At 37.4% G+C, this 25738-nt stretch overlaps 1 protein-coding gene across 4 annotated transcripts in view; it reads right to left on the bottom strand.

The window, feature by feature from the left end:
- Positions 1-573: 573 nt before the first annotated feature.
- TEK (TEK receptor tyrosine kinase) overlaps positions 574-25738 on the bottom strand; it is a 38887-nt gene continuing 13722 nt past the window's right edge. The window contains exons 3-23 of one of the 4 annotated variants that reach the window (XM_041401119.1): positions 21683-21793; positions 18363-18515; positions 17359-17490; positions 16063-16203; positions 15734-15862; positions 14890-15044; positions 14489-14630; positions 13949-14110; positions 12992-13126; positions 11913-12206; positions 10355-10654; positions 9699-9856; positions 8400-8430; positions 7174-7284; positions 6650-6840; positions 6121-6234; positions 5177-5247; positions 4555-4595; positions 3360-3456; positions 2771-2870; positions 574-2550 (exon numbers count right to left, since the gene is read on the bottom strand). In XM_041401119.1, the coding sequence (XP_041257053.1) occupies positions 2476-2550; positions 2771-2870; positions 3360-3456; positions 4555-4595; positions 5177-5247; positions 6121-6234; positions 6650-6840; positions 7174-7284; positions 8400-8430; positions 9699-9856; positions 10355-10654; positions 11913-12206; positions 12992-13126; positions 13949-14110; positions 14489-14630; positions 14890-15044; positions 15734-15862; positions 16063-16203; positions 17359-17490; positions 18363-18515; positions 21683-21793 (2843 nt within the window). In that variant the 3' untranslated portion in view covers positions 574-2475. Of the gene's footprint in view, positions 2551-2770; positions 2871-3359; positions 3457-4554; positions 4596-5176; positions 5248-6120; positions 6235-6649; positions 6841-7173; positions 7285-8219; positions 8431-9698; positions 9857-10354; positions 10655-11912; positions 12207-12991; positions 13127-13948; positions 14111-14488; positions 14631-14889; positions 15045-15733; positions 15863-16062; positions 16204-17358; positions 17491-18362; positions 18516-21682; positions 21794-25738 lie in introns of all 4 variants that reach the window. The other 3 variants (XM_041401118.1, XM_041401120.1, XM_041401121.1) reach the window with 3 other exon arrangements.

The raw sequence follows: 25738 nt of genomic DNA on the forward strand, positions 1-25738 counted from the left end.
TGTTCCCGGTAAAAATTTGCCACAGATGGAGATGTTCACATCACATAGCAAAATAGCCATTTGTGTCTGCTTGTTAGAAATGTATGAGAGTATGAGACAAGAACCTCTTTGTACCTCTGAAAAATACTGTACAGAAATTGGAGCAGTTCCAGCAGATGGTTTTAGCCACATTTTCCTGGAAGTCTAGAAAACATCCTTGGAAGTACATTCTTATTCACCTCACTGATTGGTAAGAATCTACTTCAGCTGTAAATTGCAATGTCCATGCTTCAAAAACCACTGGCCAAGAAGTCTCTTTTGAAAAATGTGGTGGAATTTGTTGCTTTGGGCTTTTTTTTTTTTGGTTGTTTTTTTGTTTGGTTGGTTTTTTGGGGCTTTTTTTTTTTTTTTTTGTTTTGTTATTTTTCTTTGTTTCTTTGTTTGTTTGTTGTTTTTGTGTTTTTGGTTTTTTGGGTTTTTTTTTTTTTTTTTTTTTTTTTTTGTTGTTGTTGTTGTTGTTTTTTGATAGTTGTACTTTGGTCCAGTGAATCTGTTTGCTCTGTGTAAACATGAAAGAAGAGATCGGACTCTGGGTTCTAAGGCAGAGTCGGTTTATTTCAGTTTGGGCTGTGTGCCACCAGAGAGGGATCCTGACCAAAGAAATCCCTGGGCCTTTATACCGTTACAGTCTGTGCACCCGACCTTCACACACTTGTCACGTGCCCTGCATGAGCCTCTTAGTCCTATGGTGATTTATGGTCTGGGGTCTTCTAACACCTCACTGGATTATCCATGTCCATGTGTCATTAACTGCTCTTATATTTCAGGTTGGGGCAGTCTTGGAACCCTTCAAGGTCTCAGCCCTTATCTGAAGATAACCAGTTTTTCTCTGTTTTCTCCCCTGCTTAGCCATTATGGAAAGAGTTCATTTAAAGTTCGCCTATGCTAAGTTTTGAGCAGGGCCCTCTCATGCTAAGGTGAAAGCAAGCTACAATTAAACTTAAACCTACACAGATAATTTCTAATATTCTATAAGTAAACTTATTTTAATCCCCAACAATAAACTCCTAGTTTACATCTAGCACCTGGTTTACAGTGCAAGTTCTGCCTATGTCAAGGCCACACAAGTCATCTCAGCACCCTTGGCTTATTGGTTTGTTGGCTTATTCCCTTTTAATAGGGAACATTCTATTTGAGTCAGTCTGGTGTATGTCATTAATGTTACTCTATACTCTGCTGTGATACCCCCACCTTGTTACCAATCACATACCCATTCACAAAGTAAGAATCAGAAGGGAAAATCTTGCACTCTCTCAAGCATCTATCTTTCTCCAAGTCTGAGGGGATGACCTGTTGCACCCAACTGGGACATCATTGTGGTCTGATGGACAGTTGTGAGCTGGTGAGTCAAGGGCAAGAGGGGAACATATGTGCAAAACATGAAGTTGGCTACTATATGAAATTTGGATAGGGTAAATCCACCAAAACACTTGTACTTGGCTTGACAAGAAGTTCAAGCCAGTCCTGCCATTATTTGTCTTGCCTAAGGATTGGGACCTTTCTGGCAGGACAAATGTCACTGTTTTGAAGCATTTGAGTATGATATTTTGTAAGAGGCCATACCACACTACAGACAGAATGAAAGGGTGAAATAAACAAAAGTAAGTAAGCCCTGCTTGTATATAATAGGTAGTAATTTATAATTATGCATTGAAATTATTAAATGAAATACAAATTGAGTAAGTCTCATGTATATCCAGGTGAGTTGTAAAAATGTGGTTTACAATACGTAGTATGCTCCTCAACACTACGCTTCATGAATATTGCTGTATGGCTGCCTCTGACAACAATAAACACTTCAAAATATATGTATATTTTGCATATGGGCAAAACCTGACAGTCATGCTAGGCAATGAAAGAACAATAGCATGCCTTCTGTCTTACAAGTGTCAACAGAACTTTTGACTAGATTACCTCTACTAGCTGACTTTTGCATTCAAACAGGAGTCTCTCTTAATTATCCTTGTTGAGCACACTGGATTACAACTTCCATTGTTGCACTGCAACTGCCCAGCATTTTTGTTTCAAACACGATACAATGTGTATGGAATACTGCAACAAGTTACCGCTTTGCTATGAGTAGCTCTTGGAAAATATAAAAAAAACCCCTCTAAGATGTCAATACCTAATGCATTACAATATGTATGTAGACATTATATCTACATGACTAGGAAAAAATAAAACCCTGCAAATGAAACAACAGATTTCATTACTTTAGTCTATACCTGCTTTGGACAGTATATACACTTCTACAGCCTGTGAAGGCAGAGGTTACTGTGTGCTATACACACACATAACTGTGGTAAAACAGTATTGCTGTATTATATATAGTTAGAGCTATACACAGTTCTACACAGCACATCACATTTTGGACTCCAGCTGATTGAATTTTGGTTTTCTGTAATACATCATTGATGAATGAAGATTTTTTCTGTCTTAAGCAGCTTCTTCAGCAGAGCAATCAATTCCTGCATAAGTAAATTTCTCATATAGAGTAGTATTCACATAGGTCTGGAAAGGAAATAAGCAGAGAAGATGTGTTGCAAGGTGCTTTACCTCAAGAACCATAAATAATACTGAAATTATACATAGCTTAATTATTTATATCTTTGTATGTATATATATTTATATAAAAGATATAAACATATAAATATATTAGAGTATATATCTTTTATATATACTAATATATAAAATATATATACTAATATATAAAATAGAGTTTTATTCTTACCTTCCTGTCTTCTAACATTCTGTTCAGTGACACCAGTATCTGAGCAAATGATGGTCTTTCATATGGTTTCTCTTTCCAGCACTGTCTCATTAGGTCATACCTTTAAAAATCCAACACCAGCATTTGATAGCTTAGATCCATAGGTTAAAGTTACAAGTTTTTGATAATTTAAAGATTGTGCACATTCTACTTTTCAGATGGAAATGGATTTCTACATAGCCAAAGTTACATTTTTCATTGTTAGTTGCTGTCTCAAAACAACTTTCTTTTACTCTGGAATAATCAACAAGGTCTCTTTGAGCTAAAACCCTGGTGTTGTGTAAAGAACAGGATAACTGCCTGGAACAGAGAGCCTGAGAATGTATTAATGGCAAATTAACAGTGTATGTTGTATACAAAAGGACTTATGCACTTTTAAAATTTTTATGTAGTTTTTATGTTTTGTGCACATTTAAAATTTTTAATGTAGTTTTTATATTTTCCAGTGGGAAAAAAAAAAAGTTTGCTAGTTTCTTGTAGAAATCATCTATTTTCTATAGCTGAGGTTGTGTTATTCTGTTTCTTTTTTTTTTTCTGAGGCAATACTCACACTTCATCATCACAGTTGAGAGGCTTTTCCAGTCGGTACCCTTGAGGGAGTTTTTCGTATAGTTCTGCACATGTCATTCCACAATATGGTGTTCCTCCTAAAGTTTAACCATTGTCATGAAAAGAAGCAGGTTTTAACACAAGAAAGTTTAATTGCATAGTAGAAATTGAAATGACTAACACAGTAACAGCTAAATTAATCCAAAATTAGGGGGTATTTTCCAGCTACATTTTTATTGTTAATGCTTCCTTACTGCTTGATGCACAATATGGAGGAGAAAAGTAAAATTAAGTGCCAATTTTCTCATCTGTGTGGCTGCCCTATTTTTTTCTACAAATCTGAGGGCCAGGGTCTGATAGTATTAAAACTGTTTTTTCAATAGCATTGATGTCACTGGGCAAGTCATTCCTTCTTTAGCATCATAATGATAAGATCTGGTATGGACTCATGGAGCTCTTACTGTCAGCTGGTTTTGCCCCTTTCTGTGGGTATTTGGTTGCTTAGACTCTTGATTTTCCACACTGACTCCATATCTAGTGCAAACCCATTTAGTAAGGAAAGCCAGGAACAAATCAGAAATCCGTAATCCAGTCGGTGATGTGCACCTCAGTCAGTAGCATCTCCTGGCCAGCAGACCATGGGCACATCTCCAGGGCAAATCACAAGAGAGGTGTAACACAGTGATTTTCAGTGGTGCAAGGCTGTATCACAATCATGATGGGTAGAGGTATCTGCAGAAACGAGCTCTAAATTTTATTTGAATGTTAATGTTCAAAAATTTTCTTCATGAGTATTTGGAGTAGGAAGTGATTACTTCCCCACCCTGCAATATCATTAGAATATAAGTCTTGATTTGCAATGCAGGAAAGCTGAGGAAAAGCCACCCACCAAACTGAAAACATGTTGTACTAAGGCTATAGATCATATGATATCCTGGAATTTATATTTAGTTGTGGCCTGGCTTTTACAGTGTAATGAAAACATGGTCATTATGGTTCTTTCTCATTTAAAATGTTACCTGAATTGAAAATTTGACAATTGCATTTCGAACCATACCGATCGTAAATAAAATATAGCAGAATAAAACAGAAAGAAAATTGAAATCTATTGAAGCAATATTTTTTAAAAGACTGAGTGAATAGAGCTGCCTTGGTGCAGATTGTTTATTTGTGCAGTACAAAATTCAGGTACTTACCTAAACTAACAATTTCCCATAAGAGGACACCATATGACCATCTGCAACAGAGGGATATTATGAAGTGCAACAAGAATGCAACAAGAATTAATATTTTAAAATGGTAAGTAGTTTTGCTAGTATTCAGGGAACACAGGGAAGTGTGATGTTTTTCTGTATTTTTTATAAAGTTTTGTATAATGATGGGGCTTGTAGAATCAGAAAGCAGGAAAATTAGCAAAATTAATTCACTCTGAGTCAACCAAAGACCTTTATCCGATTGTGAGATTTCAGCAAATACTGAAATTACAGAATTTCTTTTCCAAGTACAATTTCTAGTTTCCTAAATAAAATACAAATTTCTTCTGGGTTTCCCAAATATTCATCAGGTCTCCTGTTTTGAATAAAAAGTACAGCTAAAGTAGCGGAGCACACCCAAGTAGGTTGTGAACACAGAACTTGATCAGACCTTGAGGAAGAAATAAAAGTAACTTCTTTGGTATGGGTTTTATTTTTTGCTTCCATTGCTAACATGCTGACATTACTACTGGTATTTTGAGTTAAGAGTGGAGGTCTCATGCTAGTTGTCGAACTTTCCTTATATGGATTTTTTTTTTTAAATGCCAGTTGAAGACATACTTACACATCACTATTTGTGGTGTAAACACTGTAATTCAAAGATTCAATTGCCATCCATCGCACTGGAAGCCGTCCCTAGAAATTATTTAATGAAAGTTTATTTTTCACTTGTTCGTACAGCAATATTGCAGTTTGTATGGCAACAATCATTCCGTGTTACCTTAGTGAAAACTGACTTTAAATACACTTTATCAAGTTAATAAACTTACTAACTTGTGCGGTTTTACAGAAGAAATTCTTTATTGTGAGAGTGGTGAGACACTGGAACAGGTTGCCCAGAGAAGTTGTGGATGTGGGAGTGTTCAAGGCCAAGTTAGATGGAACTCAGAGTAACCTGGTGTAGTGAAAGGTGGGGTTGGAACTAGATGGTGTTGAAGGTACCTTTCCAAACAAATCATTCCATGATTCTATGATTATATTATTTGCTTCCCAAAGGAACAGTTCACATGAAAGTTAATTTAAAAAATATCCAATCAGCATCAAGGTGAAATGTAAATAATACCTCAGATGATGCCTCTGACTATCGTGTTGCCTTGACAACACAGTGCTATTTCTGGTCTTTAGTTACATGATGCTTATTACATATCTGCTTTCAGATCTTCCAAAACATTAGCTCTGGACCCATCCTGATGTACATCTGGTTACCTTCTTGCTCACTTTGGCTTTGTCCAATAGAATTAGACCATCTTGACTCATCTATTTTACTGTCATCCATATTCATATAAATAATTTTAAATTACATTTTATATTACAAACATGGTATAGGATTTATTACAAGTAGATATATTTATGTGTATATTAATAAACATGCATATTTTACATGGTAATTAATAAAATTTAAATAATCAGTACTGTAATACCCATAAGTTTGCACCTTTAAAACACAGATTAAGAAATTAGAAAGCAAAATTAAGAAAACAGACTGTATCAATTTGTTTTGGTTCTTACCATGGTCTTCTTAACGTAAACTTCCTGACCTCTTGATAAGCCAAAGTCAGCTATTTTTGCAACATAATTTTCTCCAACCAAGATGTTTCTTGCTGCCAAATCTCGATGAATAAACTAAAATTATGATGATAATAATAATGATAATGATAATAATAATGTAATAATGTAATAAAATAAGGGAATCAGTGTAATTTAGTTTTACATGTATTACTTTACTGCTATATTGAAAATTGCAAACATTTGGAACAAGAACATAAAACAAAGAAATTGGCTTGGTATGTCACTACCAACAACATTTTAAATTTTATCTGAAAATGAAAGCAGTTAACTATCATGTTGTTTTAAGTCTTAATGCCTCTTCTATGATTCCCCATGACATAGTATTTGGTAAGTTTAAATGGAGACAACAAAATAAATCTCATTCAGTGTGTGCTATTGAAGCTAAAATTAAAAATTAATGTAATTAAAGGTCATATTTCCTGGAAAAGTATTTTCCATGCTTTCAGTTGGTAGAGAGTTGAAGACTGACCTGTTTCTGGCTCAAGTAGTCCATCCCTCTGGCAACATCTGCTGCAAAATGCAGAAGTTGCTGAGATGAAAGCGTAGATGCAGTACTGTTGGCAATAGCAAATGCTGGGTCTGTCTCTAGTACTCTGCTTTTCCGAAGGAAGTCCAGTAAATTTCCATGGGGAGCATATTCAATAGCAAGGTAAAGATATCCTAACAAGACATCAGATAGTAAGCATATCACAAAGTAAGAGATGGTCAGTAATAGTCTTTGGAAATTTACACTAACTTGAGTGAAAAAAAGGAAATAAACACTGGAGGGAAATGTCAAACAGGATAATTTCTAGGAGTAGAGGAAAATTTAGAGGTAGCGTTGAGCATCATTTCTGAAGCATTAATGTGGGCTTGTAGATCTAAACACAAGTTTATCTGACCTTTTAACAAATGTTGCACAGAGACCTGTTAGTGTTTCTCTGGACTGTATGGGCTTGTTAGAGGGCTTTTTTAAACTAACTTTTAAAGTACATGCATTCAATAGTACCTTACCCCTATGTTCGCATGCTCCCAAAAGATTTATGATGTTGGGATGATGACCAAGTTTACAAAGAACTTCAAGCTCTCCAGCAAAATCTCTGTGATCATCTTTTGAGGCGTACTCTGAAAATCAAAAAAGTACACATTTATGTTTTAGTTTGAACTGAATTTATAGCAATATATTTTTTTTACTTATGAGGACTCTGCGTTGCTTGGGCCACTATTGTTTCAACCCCCGTAGAAAGAGAAAAACTGTAAGGTACATTAGTATTTGCAGAAAAAAAGTAGGGTTTTTCAATCAGAGAAAAAAAAAATGAGAAACCAGTGTCTGTAGAAGCTATCTGCAGAGAAAGGAAGTATCTTAACCCACCCTGTCACTCTCCTTACCCGAGAGTGCAAAATGTCGTAGCAGATCTTCTAAAAAGTAGCTGCTTAAAAATCCTTCCATATGTGTGCTGTTGATTATTTCTGCCTGTATGCAGATCTTGGCTATTTTTAAATTAATCATCACATTTAAAAGTGTTTTTTAATCCCTAGATAATGACCTGGTGAATTACAATCAAACGTACATTTTTGCAGTATTCTACATATTGTAGCTGTCTCTGGAATGTAGCTGTCATGCCCAGTGAATAAAAAGAAAATAAATGATCCCCATGGTATTTCTGTCTATAGATGCATAGATGCAGTTGTCTCTGAACAGTTACAGTGAACAAGATGAACAAATGCTGTGCCCCAAGACTAGCTCTCTGCTCCTGTCTAGCCAGTGCATCTTGCCTTGCAAATGAACTCACATGAAGCTCATACTGATCAATGAATTGAAAAATACATGATAGTTAATCATATCAACCACTGAGGAGAAATAGAAACCAACTTTACCCAGCAGAAATACAGTCATTGACCAATCGTGGCCTAATGACACCTGATACAATTTAATTAGCAACTTTTAATAATTATTTTAGCTTTAAAAGAGGGCTATTAAGCATTGTGTATGACAGAGAAACATTTGGAATACACAATCAAGAAAACTCTTTAGTCATAGAATCCCTGATCTTTACTACCTTTCATCCTTTTTATTGCAGCATCCATGCGTAAGCCATCTTTCTTAATGCGTGCTTTCAGGACTTGCCCAAAGTTACCTTCCCCAATCACATCTTGAAATTTTATGTCATTCCATTCAAGAACTGGATAAATAGTAGGATCTGGACTGTTTTTGGCTTTCCTGCTCAGAGTGAGAGTACCTGAGTTAAACTGCAGAGCTGGCTCTTCCTTCTGCAACAGAGTTAAGAAAATGACATTAACTGTGATTTCTACTTCACTGAGCAATGCCCTGATTACATTTCCCAAATACCTATGCTCACTCATCTACACACACACACACACACACACACACACACACACACACACACAGAGCTCAATCCATCTCTTACATACACCAGAGTGAGTACATTAGACAGTTACATCTACTTTAACTGCAACAAGCAGTTCTGCCCAGATTCACAAAATTAATCAGGCTTCTAATTTGTGTGTAAGCACCTTTTAAGATCTGGGCCTCCTGAACAGTTTATAATCATTTTGAAGACGAAGGACATGGGCAAAAATAATGTAATAAAACAGATCTCAAAACCAGTTATAAGTCTCAGGTTTAAGATTTATCTCATATTAGGCTTAATTAAATCTTGTGTTATCAGGCTCAGGAGGAAAGGTGATACAAGAAGAAGCAAGGAAATAAAAAGAGAGAGGAAATTATCTTCTTCATGCTTAATGAGACATCTCCTCTTCAGTTACACATTCTCATGAAATACTGCTGTGAGAAAAGTTTTAGGACTAGGAGACAAAGCTAGTCTGTGTGGCCTACAGACTGGTCATATCATTGGGTGAGCCCCCCACCCCTGTTTCTGAAACAATCTATTTAGATATGAAGGAGCTCTTTGGGCCAGCTTCATTCTGTCCCACAGGTTCCCCTCTGAAGGCAGAGAAAAGCACCAGAAAGCAGAGTGATTAAGAGTCTGCAGCAGGATGCAAATAAATATGTGTGTATAGAGAGATATTTCCTTGTGATGTTAAAGCCTTCAGCAATTTCCTCACGGCCAAAACTATGATGTTGCCGTTGATAGATCCCTGGTGTACTGTCCCCAGGTTGAAAATGGATGAGCAGGAATCAGCAGCTGCTGATGCTCAAAAGCAACATTAAATATTTGGTAGTTTTCAAAATCAGGCATGAATTCATAGAGGCAGAACAGGCTCCTCTGTTCTGTCTGGCTTGGTACTTTTCATACACAAATGTGACAAGGCAGAAGAGGGACCACAGCAAATGGTCTGTAAACTTTTTTTCAAGTGAGGTTTTCTATCTCCTAGCCTGTAACTGTGACGGCTTTAGCTTTGGGGTCCCTTGTAGAGAAGCTTTACAACAGTACTAATTGCACACATAAAGAGAAGACAGTGTTTGGGAAAGCCAGGGAAAAGAAATTGGAAGAAAACACAAGAAAAGATGAGCTAAAGTTAATCACCAAACTGACACAGGAAAGCTGGAAACCCACCACCACATTTTGGAAAGCCTGAGCCATTCGACGCTGGAAGTTGGCTCGCTTTAACTGCAGCATGATGAAAAAGGCCAGGAGAATTGTTACACAGGTCATCCCTGCAGAGCCAAGTATAGCAATAAGCAGCATTTTTCCTCCTTTTGATTCATATGGAGCTGTTGAGGAAGGACATAAGAATTCATCATCATTTTCAACTTATTCTGAATTTAGCAATACATTAGCGATGTGTAACAGAATACTCCTGTCTTGTAAACTGTTTAAAGAGCTAAGAATACATCCTTTTGTTTTCCAAAAATATCAGAAACATTGGATGCTCTGAATTTCAGATGTATGAGCACCTACATATTCTATTGTATTCAATGAGAGCAGAGATGAGGCCACATTCAGTGATCTAATGGTCTTGTTGTACACAGCTCTTCAATTTTTGAGTCACTGGGTCCTTTTTAGTGGATATACACAAATGGTGCATGTTGTCACGTCATCAATACTATGCAGTGAAATAAGAATTAAATTTTGGTGGTGCTGTGTTGCGTGTCAGAATTAATAGCAAAAGAAAACAGATTAAAAATATTAGTACTATGACAATGTCTTAGCTAACAAGTTTATTCAACCAGTCCTGGTTTGTGCAAATCCAGTGTGGTGGATTAACTAACCTTTAGTTTCTGGAAGGGTCTTCAGTTCAAATGATGTGTTCGGGTTGCTCAAGCCAATGTTGTTCTGAGCGTTAATCTGAACCTGGTACACAGTGTCTGGCTCGAGGCCCTTGAGGTGATATTGAGTAATGCTGGTGTTCTTTATGATAATATCAATGTGGTTGTACTCAGCCTTGCCATAAATTTTGTAGCTGATGATGATGGAGGAGATGGAATGACCCTCAGCAGCTGTCCAAGAGATGACTGAGGATGTGTCTGTGGTGTTAGAAAACCTGATGTTGTTTGGTGCAGGAGGGATTCCTGAGAACAAACACAAACACACAAGGCATTGGTGTGTACATCCACCTCTTTCTCCTTTCCACAGAGAACAAAACATTTTCCTCGGTGGTTTTGCTGTGCTAAACAGAATTTATTGATGAGCTATGGTAACTGAATGCAATAATTTTATGATCTTGATGTGCTGTCATCCTTGTAGCAGTATTCCATACTTCCAGCAGAGGTTGGAGTGGCATTCAACATACTGTCTTGGATGAAGAGACACATCCTCTGAGCTTTATGCAAGCACACCATATTTCCTTTCAGATTAATGCAAAAAGGGTTAATTTCCTCCTATATTATATCATCATTCCCTTGTAATTCCCATGTCCTGTACTTTCACTACTTCAGAGAGCAATTGCCTGTCAGGCTGTTAGAAAGAAAGGAAATTTATACCAACACTTCCAAAAATCTAATCAGAAAACTACCAGCAGGTTTGAGTGCTACATTTTCAGATGCAGCCATGAATATAAAGCTAAGTATCTTCTCCTGGAAAACAGTACCCTTATGTGTTTCTCAGTGCAGTTTGGTGTCAGAGCTCAGGAAAATGAAGAGTCCCATGACAGCCATTGATACTTCCACTAACACATGTAGGATTTCAGTGAGGGCCTCCTTACATGACCTATAAGGAGGAAGAAGCCCACCTTTCCAGTGTGTGGTAAGGGCAGTGTCACCCATCAGCCATGCAGATGGACAGCTGTTCAGATGGTACTTCGTTCAGATAGGGCGTTTGTTGTGATGTTGTGAAAGCACAGTGCTCACACTCAGGGAGTTCAAGGGCAGTCTTCAGTGTAGCACACTTAACTACTCTTTGCTCACAGGGGTTTTACCTTGCATTGTATCTTCTCTTCTTTAAGTGCTGACTATTTCTGTATTGTCATAGCCGAATTGAGTAACAAAAGAGCTTGGAGTAGTGAACTCTGATGGCTCATCATTCTGAGGAGGAAAAAATGCTACTTGTGTCAGAAGCATGAGTCGCACTGAAATGAAGATATGGATTCTCAAGCTTGTTTTTCTCCTTTTAAAAGAAACCCACATTAATAGTTCCTGACAATTTCCAGCAGAAGAATTCCTTTGGATGCTGAGCTTTCCAAATTATAGCAATAACAACCATAAGTGATCATCAGGAACTAAGTGTTACCAAAATAAAGGGTTACATTTAACGTAGTCATCAAGTGACAATTTGTCTGATCACTGGGGGTAACATGAAGAATTAAAGAGAAGGATGTGAATCAGCACTTACTGTCACTGAAAGTCCATGCATACAGATAGTTGCTCCATTCTCCTTGGGACCTGGTGTTCACACGTACCCTGCACATGTATTGCTGTCTAGGCTCAAGACCTTTAATGATCAAGGTGGACATATTTCCTGGCACTTGAGTAATAACACTGCTCTCGTCACCGTTGTCATTCACACTCTTCCTTTCCACTTCAACACGAATATCATCCTCTGTCCTCAGTGTTAAGGGATGCCATGACAAATTCAGTGATGTCATACTTTTTGGAAAGAGAGTGATACCTTCTGGTGGAGGAAGACCTTGGAAAAGCCACAGTGAAACAGGGAACAACATTTCATGTCTGATATCTAAGCTAAAATAGGAGTACAGTTATTCCCAACCACTTGCCCCACTTTGGGGTGACATAGGATAATTCTCTCAGCCATCCCACATAATTTGGCTGAAGTTACATCTAAGAGGTGTTGATAGTCCCACAGTATCTTGGCAACAGATGATGTGCCAATAAAAGGGCATCTTCAATGAGCTGGTGTTGCAGATGTACTTTTTTTTTTTAGACGTGAGAAGTGAACAGTGGTTGTCTTGCTAGATAGGTCCTGGTGCAATCCTCATATAGTCTGTATGTCTGTATTCAGTTTATTTAGTTTGGGATCTATCCTAAATGAACTAAAAACTTTCTGGCTTGTTGAAACATCTTCAGTTTTAAAGTAAATTGATCTAACACTATGAGGAAGGATTGCAAAAAAGTGATTCTTATCTCCAACTCTGTTGCATAGCCAACCAAAATATATAAATTTTCATTTCCTAGATCCCTCAACTTTAAATCAGGGAAAATAATATCTCTGCCTTTTTCTGGTTTTCTTCACCTCTGTGTTTTGATTTGGTTTTTTCTTTTCCTTCCTTTTTTTTTTTCTTTTTTTTTTTTTTTAATATCCCTTTGCCTGAGATTCTTTTGAAAGAGTCTACAAAGTTTTCAAGTGCAACTTTCTTTGCTCAAGTGAAAGTGTTATGACAGAGATCAGGGAACAGACAGCAGAGAAAAGGAGTGGAAATACCCGATTTGTGAGAAGCCGTGGTGATCCCTTACCAAGTGCAGCTGTTGTGAAGCTGGCTTGTGGTCCAGGATGGCCTTCCCCACCTTCCCCTTGACGACTCAGCTGAACACAGAACTGATACTCAGTTTTAGGTTCCAGATTGTCCAGTCTTTTAGTTGTGCCTTTTACTGACAATAGAAGTCAAAAGTAAGTAAAGCCAAGGCCCATGTTGAAATATGTTATGGAAGAAAATGTTTGGAAAATACAAGGTAAAATACAGAGCCTCCTTTTTTTTTTTTTTTTTTTTTTTTTTGTTCTTGATTCAGTAGGATAAACTAATTAGAAGTATAAAACAACTATTTTTAAGTTTAGCTCCAACCCAGTCCAAAGGTTGCTTCACCTGCCATTCTTACAGGACAAAATAATACTGGTTGCTTAGTCAGTGTCCTTTCTGTACACAGATCTTGGGTTATACTGATTTAGTAACAGCTGTTGTTAAAGGCCCTCTAATGTTTCCTGTAGTATTTTAGGCTATGCATAAAATTTGAAAGCGTAGCTGGAGGAGGTCATCTAACTCATAAGCAGGTTTCATTTTCCTATACCATTACTGAAAAATATTTTGGTAAGTTATTTGTCTCACTAGGGCCACAATGAACACAATGCAAGAGGGTAAATGCCTCAGCATGTCTCCATACTGCCCACTGCTTTTGAAAATCTTCCTTTTACATGGGAGTTTGAAACAGCTGCTTCCAATACTGAGTACAGCATTAATCCTAAGGAAGGAGGGGAAAACCTTTTGTTCCTGAAGTGAATATACACTTTCAACAACTGTTGGTGTAACACATCCACATGAACATTATGTGTAGTGATAAACAGTCACACATCCAGTCACAAAATGTTTAATTTCTATGCACTGTAGAGTCTTTTGAGGCTAATCAAGAACAGAAACACATGAGTTTCAATTGGTAGGTGAAGTTTGTCTTTAAGGGAATTGAAGAACATCCTCTTACCTTCCACAGACATCCAGGACTGATAACGTTTTGCGGGCTTGTACAGAAGTTTTGTTGACACAACAGGTCCATCTCCATTGTGTAACTCAGCATTGATATCAATTATGAGAAAATTATGTCCTCTGTCTGTCAGTCTTGGGGCATACTGTGGCACAGGAGGAACTGAACAAGAATGCATGTATTAAACTAACCTTTTATCTCCCTATATCAGTAAGACTCTGGTTATTCCTAGATCTGTAAGAAAATGATAGGTGCTCTTCAAAACTCTCATAAAATAGATGGGGCTTTATGAGCTAAAGCTGACAGTTAAGATATTTAAAAAAAAAAACCTTGGGTGTTCTTCTAAACCTTATCATCATACTTATTCTTTCAATATACATAATTAGTATGTTACTTATAATGGGTTTCTGTTCATATTCCAACTGTAAATATTTATTTAGGCATTTTCCAGCAGCACAGAGAACAGAGAGCTCAGACATGCTGGAATATAAAGCTGTGCTTAAAATTAGAGAGACAAGGACACTTCAAGAAAGCTTTTACCTTTGACTGCAACTTGAAATGGTTTCTCTGCCATTCCTGCTACTGTCTGCACACTGCAAACCCAAGTTCCTGTATCACCAGGTAGGACTCGATTAATTCTAAACATGGCTTCAGAACGATTACTGGTAGAAATTTCATCAGGCTGAAATGACAAAAGATGTACAGGACCTGAAATATTTGGGCATTTTTGGAGTATTCCAATGATGCTTTGAGTTTAGTGATATCTATAAAAAGCGTCTATAATGGTCAACTTCATATTTTCGTATGTGCTGAGAAGTTCATGGGGTATCCCAGAATACCAAAATTTCATATTATGCTTGAAAACCATAGTATAGCATTAACTACAGATAAAGTCAATATAAACATTAGAAATAGCAGAAAGCAATTGATCAGGAGCCTACCCTCAGGACAGTTCCATCTTGCTTCAAGAGTTTGAATTCTTCAGATTTAGGAAGCGGCATCCCTGTTGCTATGCAAAATGGCTTGAACTCGACTCCAGAATTGAGTTCCACAGGATCTAGTAAGTTTACTATCTGAGGCGAAAGATCTGCTGAACCTACACAAGATATATAGTATAATGTCACCCTTCCAACAGACATTTTAAAAGACAGGTTTAGGTGTGCAGGCAGTGTAGGTGTCTGGTTCTGCCTTCCCTCATACTTGCTCTCTATTTTGACTGACCAGACAGATCGCAACAGTATAATTTGTCTGGTTGGATCAGAGCTTTATTTCCCTATTTGTTTTTGTTCGTGAAAAGTTTCACAAATCAGCAGTGGATTTGTCACTTTATTTATCTAGCTAAAATAATAAATGCTGAGTACATCTTATGGAGTACCTTGCCTGAATCCAATGAGACAAGGTGTGTTAGCTTTGTAAACTTAGCTTTCTCCCAGAGAGACCGAGCAGTTTTAAACTCAGATGTTGTCTCAATGTCTCAGTTATCAATTTCAGGTCATGCAGCTCATGGTATAGGCATGTATACAGCCAACTAAGAGGTAGGTAATGGTAAAAAACCATGAGTTTATACAAAAAGCTGGATGTGCAGCTTCTCTCAGGGATTAATATTAAGATCAATCAAGTCCGGTAGAGTAAAGCTTGAAAATCTAATGATATCATCTTAATAAATGCAACATATAGGTCAGAGGCCTAAAAATCCTGTATTGCAATGAGGCTGTACAGAAGTGTCTGCGCCCCTGGAAAGTAGTGGGTGGAGCAAGAATACAAAAATTTAGTACCTTACTTTACCTTTTTTTTCACATTGCAGACCATGCCATCCAAAGGAGCAGATGCAGCCCTTAAATCTGTCGCATGTTCCTCGATTGTGGCAATTACATTTGAGTTTGCAATCTGGCCCATAAAACCCAGGTTTACATTCTGCAAGTACATATGTTGCAGTCAGTACAAAGGTGCTAGAAAATGTCTTCCAGTATTTTTCAGTCTCATTACAGAAAAAAACTTTTCACATGACTGTAAAATATATAATGTACTACTCTTCTCTGTTGGTTCCCTTCTGTATTTCCTGTGTGCAGAGCATTAAGGATCCCCCCATTTTTATTTTTTTTTTTTCACTATACCTTTATCACATTCCAGTCCCATCCATCCTGTGGCACAAGAACAACCATATGGATCTGGCAGACAGAACATAAAGTTTCTGCAGCCATAATTTTCTTTGCAGGTCTCTTCACATGTTTTGCCAAATGTGTTGGCTCCGCAAGCTGTTGAAGGGAGAGAGGGAAAGAATAACCCAACGGCATTGTCCATGAAAGAGGCAGTGCTTCTAATGACACTGCATTAGACAAGAGAAAGCATGAACTTAAATTAAAAATAGCACTTTGATCATTCAAATATATTAATAACTACACCAATTTAAGTCACAGCTCTTCTAATAGTCAAGTACAGGCAGCAGAAACAGTTTTCTCACTGTGAGGATCTGTCAGCCAAGCACCCTTGCTTTAGATCTATGGGGCAAAGATTCAGCAATAAATTGTGTTTATGACCCTTTCTAATGTAAAATGGACAATTAGTGCCATGAAACCCAAATATTCTTAGTGGTGAACGCATGTGAAACCACTGATGTAAAGGTTTTGCTTCTATGATAAGAGCAGCGCTATGCTGGAGTGATTTGAACGCCAACTATACCAACAGCTTAGCTCTAGTATTTTCAGTGCTGCAATCCAGTCAAATAAAAGGATACATATTTAGCAATGAACCCAAAAGATGCTTGGAGAAATCAAAACAATGTGATGCCAACTCTGATTTTTCCAGAATCCAAACTACTTGCCACAAACACAGATTGGCACAAACAGATATGCACTGCTGATATCCCTACAGAGACAAAGCACCCTGTAAGCACAGTAGCAGCTTCTTCAGAAGTAGCCAGGGAATTTCTAGCACATTTCCTTGTGCCAACGTATTCTTAATATGTCCTGTACTACCATGCACTTCACTTAGTCAGCAGCACTGAGCATACTCATTTCAAGGAAGTCATAAAACAGCCCAGATTGGAAGTGACCTCAAAAGATCATCTGGTCCAGCCTTTTGTAAGAAAAGGAGCCTAGGGGATATCAGGTAGCATACTGTCCAAGTGCATATTGATCATGAAGTGTTGGAAACATTCATCATCCCTAGCAAAATAATCTCTACTAGGAGAAGAGAGAAAGAGAGAAATTAAACCACAGCTGAAACAACAGCCAGAACAGAATTCAGGATTAATCTCACCCAACTCTGTCCTGTCTCTAGCACTAGCTGTAAAGGCTGCAGCTTTCAAGAGTAAAACCAGGCACTGCATATGATGCTTCCCTCAATAATATGCCAATTTCTCTTACTGAGAACAAATTAATAAGCAATTGCTGAAAATACTATTTACTTACCTTTCTCACATGTTTTTCCCATAAAACCTGGAGGACAGATGCATTCCCCAGTATCTTCATGACAAATGCCATTGTTTGTGCAGGAAGGGCAGTGGAAGCTACAGGAAGGGCCCCATTTCTCAGCTTCACATCCTTTTGTGGAAAAATATAATGACATATTTGTTGTTGTCTTATTTACTAACCCTTCAAGTTGTAATATTCTTTTTAGAGCAAACAGCAAAATACCTAAAACTACAGTCTATATGGAACCCCACACACCAGCCAACTGGACCATTGCTGTTAGCAAGGTAGCAGTAAGTTCAAAATCCAAATTTGGGGCATTAGATTTATTTATTCACTACACCTGGAACTATCGCATTGATATTCATGAATGAAATGTGTGTTACCATCATAAATATTTTCTCTACAATGTGAGATATTTGAACAGCTATCTATTTTTTCACATCAATTTTATATTTTTGTCCAAGTTAACAGAATAGAGTTTTCTTTATATCTGATGGACATAGCAGCATGAGCAGCAAAGTATATAAAATACATATTGCAAAACATCCCAACTCATTCTTTCATCCAGTAGGAAGTGAACCTTAAGAGCTAACTAAAACTAAGGTAGCTTGTGAAGTTATCATACCGTATGCTAAAGATTATGAACCTTAGGTTGAGTGGTTTGGACATAACCCACCACAGAGAACAGGGAGACCCAGTGAAGCATTACCTCCTTTATTAATTTGTGGGTTTAAAAAGCTGAGATGCTGACAAAAGAGCTAGCTGTCCTGGCAAGAGCTAAGATGAGCTCAGCTTAAATCTGATGGGATGGTTTTTTCTCTCATTGTTGACATCAATATCAGCTTGTACCAAAGGCCCTTGGGTAAAACTTTCTTCTGACATAATCTGATAGCAGCAAGTGTCAAGAAAGATTTTGGTCCTTATTTGGGCACAATATGTTTCATTTCAGGTTAATTTTGACTTTTAACTATTAATCATCCCCACACATTAATGGAACTTACGTCTTACAATAAGCCTCGTGTAAGCAGAAGTAAAAAGGTTTCCTCCTATATATCTGGCAGAGTAAACCCCTGCATCCTGTGGTTGAACTTGAGGATAGGAGACTTCCAGCTCTCCTGGCACTTCATGCCTGGGCACAGAGTGGATGAAGGAGCCTGAGGAAGGAGCACACAGATACCACAGACAGATGTCATTCACCCTCAAAATAAAGAAATGAGCTTGCATGGGTTACTGAAGGACAGTTGGGGCAAGCTAAGCAGCAGAATTTTTTTCTTTATTAATTATGAATTTTCTAACAACTCTAGATACACTGGTTTTCCATAATTGGAGAAGTGCAAGTAAAAAGGAAGAGAAATCTTGAAGAGATTTAGTAGATAAACAGGACAAACAACTTCACATTCAGCTTTGATAAGAGCTTAGGGGTTAAAAGTGTTCATCTTGTTTCTTGGTCTTTTCTGAAGTAAGGGATAACAATCCACAAGGATTCTAGGGTGGCTGGAGTTGAAGAGCAAATGCTAACCAGGTCCAATTCAGTCTGACTAGCACAAAGATTTACTTAGGAGATGAAAGCAGGAAGAACTCAGCATAGCTTTATCTTTCTTCCCAGATTTAACACCTTTTTGTTTCTTCCAGGTTTTTTCTCTACAGACCATTTTTATTTTATTCTAAGTTTGTTGTGCTTGGTCATACATGTTTGCTAAATAAGGCAATAGTATTTGGTCTTCTTCCCTCCCTCTGGATCACCAAGTAATAACATTTGAACACTGGTTGCTGTCAAAGAGAAGCTGCATCCATTGAACTTCAGGACCCCCAGGAGTCTTTTCACTCCAGTCTGTTAGAGCAAGGCTGCTGCAGTAGGTTGATGCCAGGTCCATCTAGATCTCACTGAAATATTTGTGCACATGCTCATCCACACTGTACAAACAAAGTCATCCACCAATATAACCCACATAGCACAGCTGTGATTTTGTGACCACTGCATGTCTGTGTGACACTCACTAAAATAGTTTGGGTTGGAAGGACCCTGAAAGATCATCCAGTTTTGAACCCCATGCCATGGGCAGGGACACCTTGCATCAGGTTTCTCAGGATCCCATCCAGCCTGGCCTTGAACACTTCCAGGAATGGAGCAACCAACACCTCTATGGACAGCCTGTTCCAGCAATTTACTATGCTCACATATAAAAGTGTCTTTTTTGTACCTGATCTAAACACACCCTTTTTTCAAATTAAAGCCATTCCCCATTGTCCTGTCGCTGTCAGAAGTCCCACTCTATGTTTCCTTCAGCTCCCATTAGTACTGGAAGGCTGCTATAGAAGTGTCCCTCTGGACTTCTCTTCTCCTGGCTGCAAATCCCCACTTGCTCACATTAACAACCCAGACAATCTGATCCTGCTCTGATTCACAAGCTCAAATGGCTGAAAGACTATTACCAATGGTACTCTCATGAATCAAAGTGAACTCATCTTCTACATTCCCTTACAGTCACACTGAAAATGCAACAACTTTTTCCCTTTTTTCACTTTTCTTAAATTATTTAGAAGGTAAACGGCATCAGGCAGGACCTCTGCTGTCTCTGACCACACATATACTATCAATATGACTGTTGTCAAATTTCAGGCGGCCTAGAAATGTAAAACTTTGCTAAGCACCATAATCAAAGCAGCAGAAAGACTGTGACAGTGGGTCACTTTAGTCCATGACAGAACATGACAAACATTCTCCATGAAAACAGGGCCAAATTAAAAGAACAAATAATTAAAGGGATTTGTTTTGAAAATATGGAGGCATTTTCTAGTATCTTTAGAGTTACAAGCTGCATAACAAACTTGACAACAAAGCATTAAGAAAGCCTTATGCTTACAGTCTGTTAAGCAAGACTTATGTTCTTATGACTTGTTTTCCAAGATGTTATGCCAATGTCTTAAAGCAACCCTGTTTAGCAGAACCATTTCATTGTCTAGACAGCCATTGTGAGATTCTGTAAGGGGGAAGCAGTACCTGAAACAACTGAAGTGAAAAACTGCAACAGCTAAATATAGTAAGAGAAGCCTTTTCTCTTCATTTCCAGCTGCTGTACGAGGACTTCTCAGAAATGTTGTTTCAACATCAACCTCAGCTGAAAAACTTGACCTACCATCCAGAGACAACCTGAGTTTTTTTTACTGAATTTCCAGATCAAATCACAGCTAAGGGCGTACCATGATGTAAGCAGTCCTGCTCCAACATCCCATCTGGTTATTTTCTGAGAAACTGGTGATAGAAGATCACAAAGTTTTCCTAGGGACCTGTAATGACAACTGATGGCAAGCTTGTCTGCTGTGCCCTAAGGTAGCTGAGTCTCTGAAATGCAAAGAAACAGGTGTTTGTGAAAGGCTACTTTGCCTCTTTAAAAGACAACTTTTACCTATTTAACTCTTCCAGCCTCTTGAAGTGCTCCAGCTAATCAGTAAAAGGGGTTGAGGCTGCATGAGTTCTTTGGCAGTGTATTGACACTTCTTTACCTCATCCTGCTCTATTTACTCCCTGTTTCCTGGTGGCTCACTGTAAGCTATACTGTCAAAGATGGAGCAGATCATTACATGTGCTTCCCACAATCATCATTTGTTGTGATTTAACAATTTGACTATGAAGGCACTGTGAGTTACAGTGCCCTCTGTTTTTAGTATTTTTCTACAGAAGGTAGATAGCAACCTGCACATATTTCTAAGCATCAAGCAGGAGCAACACACAGCTGAACAGTGATTACCTGTCATTTAGGTGCCATGCTAGATAGAAGAGTTGGTGTTACAAAATTACAAAATTTACAATCTGACTAACTTTTGTAGTTGAATGAAATAAGGACTAGATTTTTTTACATTTTTTCTTTCTAATAGCAGAGTACTGGTGATTAATTTCTTAGCTTGAAGGTCATCATGGAAGGTAAGAATTCTGAAGAATTCAAAGTATCACTTGAAAAACTGCAGAAATGCAATGAAAGATACTCTAACTGGGTTTTCACAGTGGCCCAGAAAGAAAAACAAACAACCTGAAAACAACCAGGCAAATACATGAAGGGATGTAGAAGGAAATAAAAAATTAAAACAAAAAACAAAGCAGAGACATAAACAGAGGATTGGACATTCTGGTGGAAGAGAAACAGGTCAGATGAACATATTGAATACGGAAAATCACCCCTTTAGGAAACACTAAATGTATGAGGAATAGCGCCTGCTACAGCTGCATAGCATGGGCATCAGCAGCCATAACTTTAAAAGACTTACTTGGCCCTCAGCTAAAATAATTATAGCAGAAAGAGAAAAGACAAGAAAGATTGAATACCATTCTTGTAGATCACTGCATCTTCCTCTTTTGATGCCATTCTGATGAAGGAGATGTTCACATGCTCTCCCTTATTTGCTGTAACAGTCAATGCCACTGGGTGGAAGGAAGCTGAAAACAGAAGTATGTGATAAATAGCAGTTACTATTTACTATTTACTATTTACTATTTAATAGAGACAGCAGTTACTGTCTCTATCTGGCCTCTGCCCTGATAGCTCAGAATGGCTTGCAGCATGAGCCTCACTCACATTTTGACACCTCAATTTCTTTAGAGAATAAAGTGATTCTCTACCATCAGCAGCCTCAGCCTATGTTTTGGCCAAGACAGAGGACTTGCCTATACCCCAAAACAACAGAATGCCACTAGAATCTGAGGCATGAAAAAAATAATTGGCTTCTGGCTGACTGGAAACAGTTTCTAACCAGGAACTCCAATGTGAAACACATTCCAAAGTTCCTTCATCTCTTAAGACATTTTTTAAAGCAGACTGGAAAAAGTACTGGAAATTTTATTGTAGGGAACAAGACGTCACTGGCAAATAAATACCTAAGGTGATTTAAGTTCTCTTCTACTTAAGCTTTATAATGCAGAACTGTGGATAGTTCAGGAGACCACAATCATTCAGGGCTGGGAGGAGGTGAGGTAGGATGTAGTAGGTCTGTGTTTGTGTTAGTTCACCAAATTCTGGAAATAGAGAGAGTGTTGGGTTACACTTAGAACCAAAGGAAAAAATCATATTCACTGGCTGTGGAACTTTTACCAAAATAGTCTCACCTGAAAATATGGCTTAGTGAAAATAAAAATTCTATGTGAGAGACTGGTAGAGATTAGCCAGTTTTCCAGCAGGGAAATTGAAATTCATTTTCTTGCTTAAACAGAAAGGAACTTTTATACGTTTGTTTGTAGATCTTGATTTAAACAACACAGAAAGCAGTAAATAAAATTATTTTCCCAACATTTCTGTCTATTTCTCATCAGTACATCACAAGATAAATGGGGCAGGGACAGAAAAAACTCAAGAAATATGTCTTTCTTGAAATGGCAATTTAGTTTAAATGAAACTAGTGAAATGGTAATTTTAATTACCATATTACATTGAAACAAGTTAGAAGTTAAGGATGCTTCCTTTCATTTACTTGGAAAATTCAAAGGGAAAGTTGTGAAGTGTTTTGATGACAAATTCAGGTTTTCAGGCCATTTTTAGCTCTGAGGATTTATGCCATACTATTGTTTATATGTTCTGTGGAAAAAAAAACCTCTTCCAGAATCAGCCAAATTATTAGACATCCTAACTATCAAGCTCCTTACCTGACAGAGAATTTGATACCTTTCTACTTTCCCTTTTAGAGCACTCAGAGGAATGATGCATTGATTTAAACCAATCCCTTTGCTCTTTCTAGATTTGAAGTTTTTTAGCCCTAAGGGTTCCACCTATGCAAGTTCCTCCATGCAAGTCCATCTACCTTTGTTTTTCCTTCTGCTGCCACCTGCCTCCCCAGCCAGGTGAGTGGGACTTTTCTGACATAAAGTCAGAGTTTCAGCTGAAAGGAATCCTTGAAGACCCATTCATGATCCTAGAAACTCTGCATTTTCAGAGGTTCCATTTCACAGCAAATATTTTCACAGAAAATGTTTATTTCACAGCAAATATTTTTTAAAGGAACATAGATACAAGTTAATGCAAACTGTTAGACAACTTATTAATTTTAAAAATTGCCCTTTATCTATAATCATGCCTCCTTTCTTGGTTCATTTTTACAAAACTGTCAATAAAATATCCTTTGGTTCATACCAACAGTTCGAGAAAAAGAATTTGGAGCTTATGGCTGGCTAAAATTTGGTGGGAAAGAAATGCATGGAGAGAGGATCAGAAAGCAGAGAAAAAAATTATTAAGTAACTTTCTGTCATATTTTATATGTAACAGAGCTGCAAAAAATGAGCAGACAGATGCTATATTAAAGTTTGTATGAGGCAGATATTCTGTCAATACCTCCACAACATTATTTTGCAAAATCTGAAGGAGTAAAAAGGATGATATTCTTGCAATAAAAGAAAGAACACTTTGATATTTTCATTACAAAATAGAATTTGAATTAAAAATCAAAATGTTTGTATCACATGATGTAAAATTAAAGAACGAAAATTTGAGCAAGAATGAAGACATTTTTATCAATCCAAGCCAGCTTCTCTCCTAGGATATTATTTCCTTGAAAATTTTAATATTTTAATGTTTCATTTACAGTTGAAAACAGGAAAACTATAGAAAACACACAATCCTTTGCAGAATGGAATTTCCATCTCCTGCACAGTTCTAGTGGTTACGCTCTGAGACTCTGCCACACATTTGTATTCCTTTGTAAGTTATATACAATTGATTTCAGCAGGAGTCTTCCTGCTTCACACTAAGTACATGCATTTACCTAAACACTGGTATCTACACTTACATCTTAGAAAAACAGAAAATACTAATAAAGAATAATGAACTAAGTTTCATTAGAAACAGGCAGCAAAACCTGAAAGCAATTCCAACTTACTGTCAGCTCCCAAGTTAGAAGTTATTTATTAGTAACAAATGCATGGTGAAAAATCATTATCTATTTAAGAAAAAAAAATAATCCAACAGCTTTTGAAAAAAATTTATGGTTAACTACAAATGATCCTAAGGGGTTTAGTTGCAGTCCTTTCTGGACCAAATTTAGTGAGACAATGCTAATTGTTTTAAGAAGATATTGACCTTTTTTATTCCAATCTACTTTTCTTTGCATGTTAGGCTAAACCACAAGACTTTTCTACAGGGTATTGTTGCAATGGAAAGGAATGCACACTCCCTGTTGGGCTCAGCTCCAGTGTATTTTTAGATTGCGACGTGTATTTCATGATTTCACATCTCATGTGTGCCAATTCCTTATAGAGACATAATGAACTGAGCTGCAGGACAAGTGCCATATTGGTCCACTGCTAGCATTTCCATTATTGTCCCTTTGACAGCTCTGTGGTTGAGTTTCTGTGGGGAAAACTCAATTACATATATGAAAATAAACATTTATTGTGTATAGAAATTGAATAAATTGTATTTGACTAGAAGGAGAACACTGTGGTGTTTTATTGTAGAGATGTGTACTTATACAGAATAAGGATCAATCCCCATAAGAAGATAAAGCATAAACTGTTCCCTCACATTGCATGTATGAATATCACATGTGTAACTAGAATGTTTCAGTATAAAGAATTCAGGAGAATGGACTTGTTACTTTCAGAATAGCAGATGGTAAAATAAATCAGGAAAATGAACCTGTTTCTATACTACACAGCAAAATTCTTCACTGTATGTTCATATTTGATAACAGGTATATAATCAGGGAGATGGGAGTTCCCACTGAGTCAGAGGGCTACCAAATTATTAATGCTTAGTGAGTGTTTCCCCAGCTTCTTTCCAGGAGGATGCAAAAGAGTGGCTGGGTTTCTAGAACTACTGCTTCTTCCTTTGACTTTGGTGTCTCCAATGGGAAACTACAAATTTCAACTCAATTTTTGCTGTTGAAAAACATATTTTGCCTTTAAAAATTATGAAGACAACAACAGTTAAGCAGAAAAAGGTTTTTTTTCCAGATACATATGCTTTGCCAAACCCCACAATCTTTCCTTAACCTCTTTCTCCACTTTCTGTGCACTTTAATAGCTATGAGAATTTCTGATGTACCCCTCTCTCACCCATTTAATCTGATTAGATTATATGCTTTCACTGAGGACTTGCTAGTTTGAATTTCGTTAGTGAAAACTTTTGCAGAGAAAATCTGAGAAGGGTATTCAAGCCTAGAAATTAATTCAAGAAACCTACCAGCTACTGGTGTGAATGATACCTCTGTTTAGAGCAATATCTGTCACATAAGAAGACTTCAGAATTTGGTTACTTAAAATTCTCTGCTTCTAGGCCCACAGATATCAAATGGAAAGAACTGATGGATTCAGAAGACATTCTTCCCCCCAGGCATGTTTCTCTACAACAGCTAGAAATGTGCTCAGCTTGCTGGCAGACTGCCACAGGCAGGGTC

The sequence above is a fragment of the Onychostruthus taczanowskii genome, unplaced genomic scaffold, assembly GCF_017590055.1.
Source record: "Onychostruthus taczanowskii isolate IOZ18803 unplaced genomic scaffold, ASM1759005v1 scaffold185, whole genome shotgun sequence".
NCBI lineage: Eukaryota > Metazoa > Chordata > Aves > Passeriformes > Passeridae > Onychostruthus > Onychostruthus taczanowskii.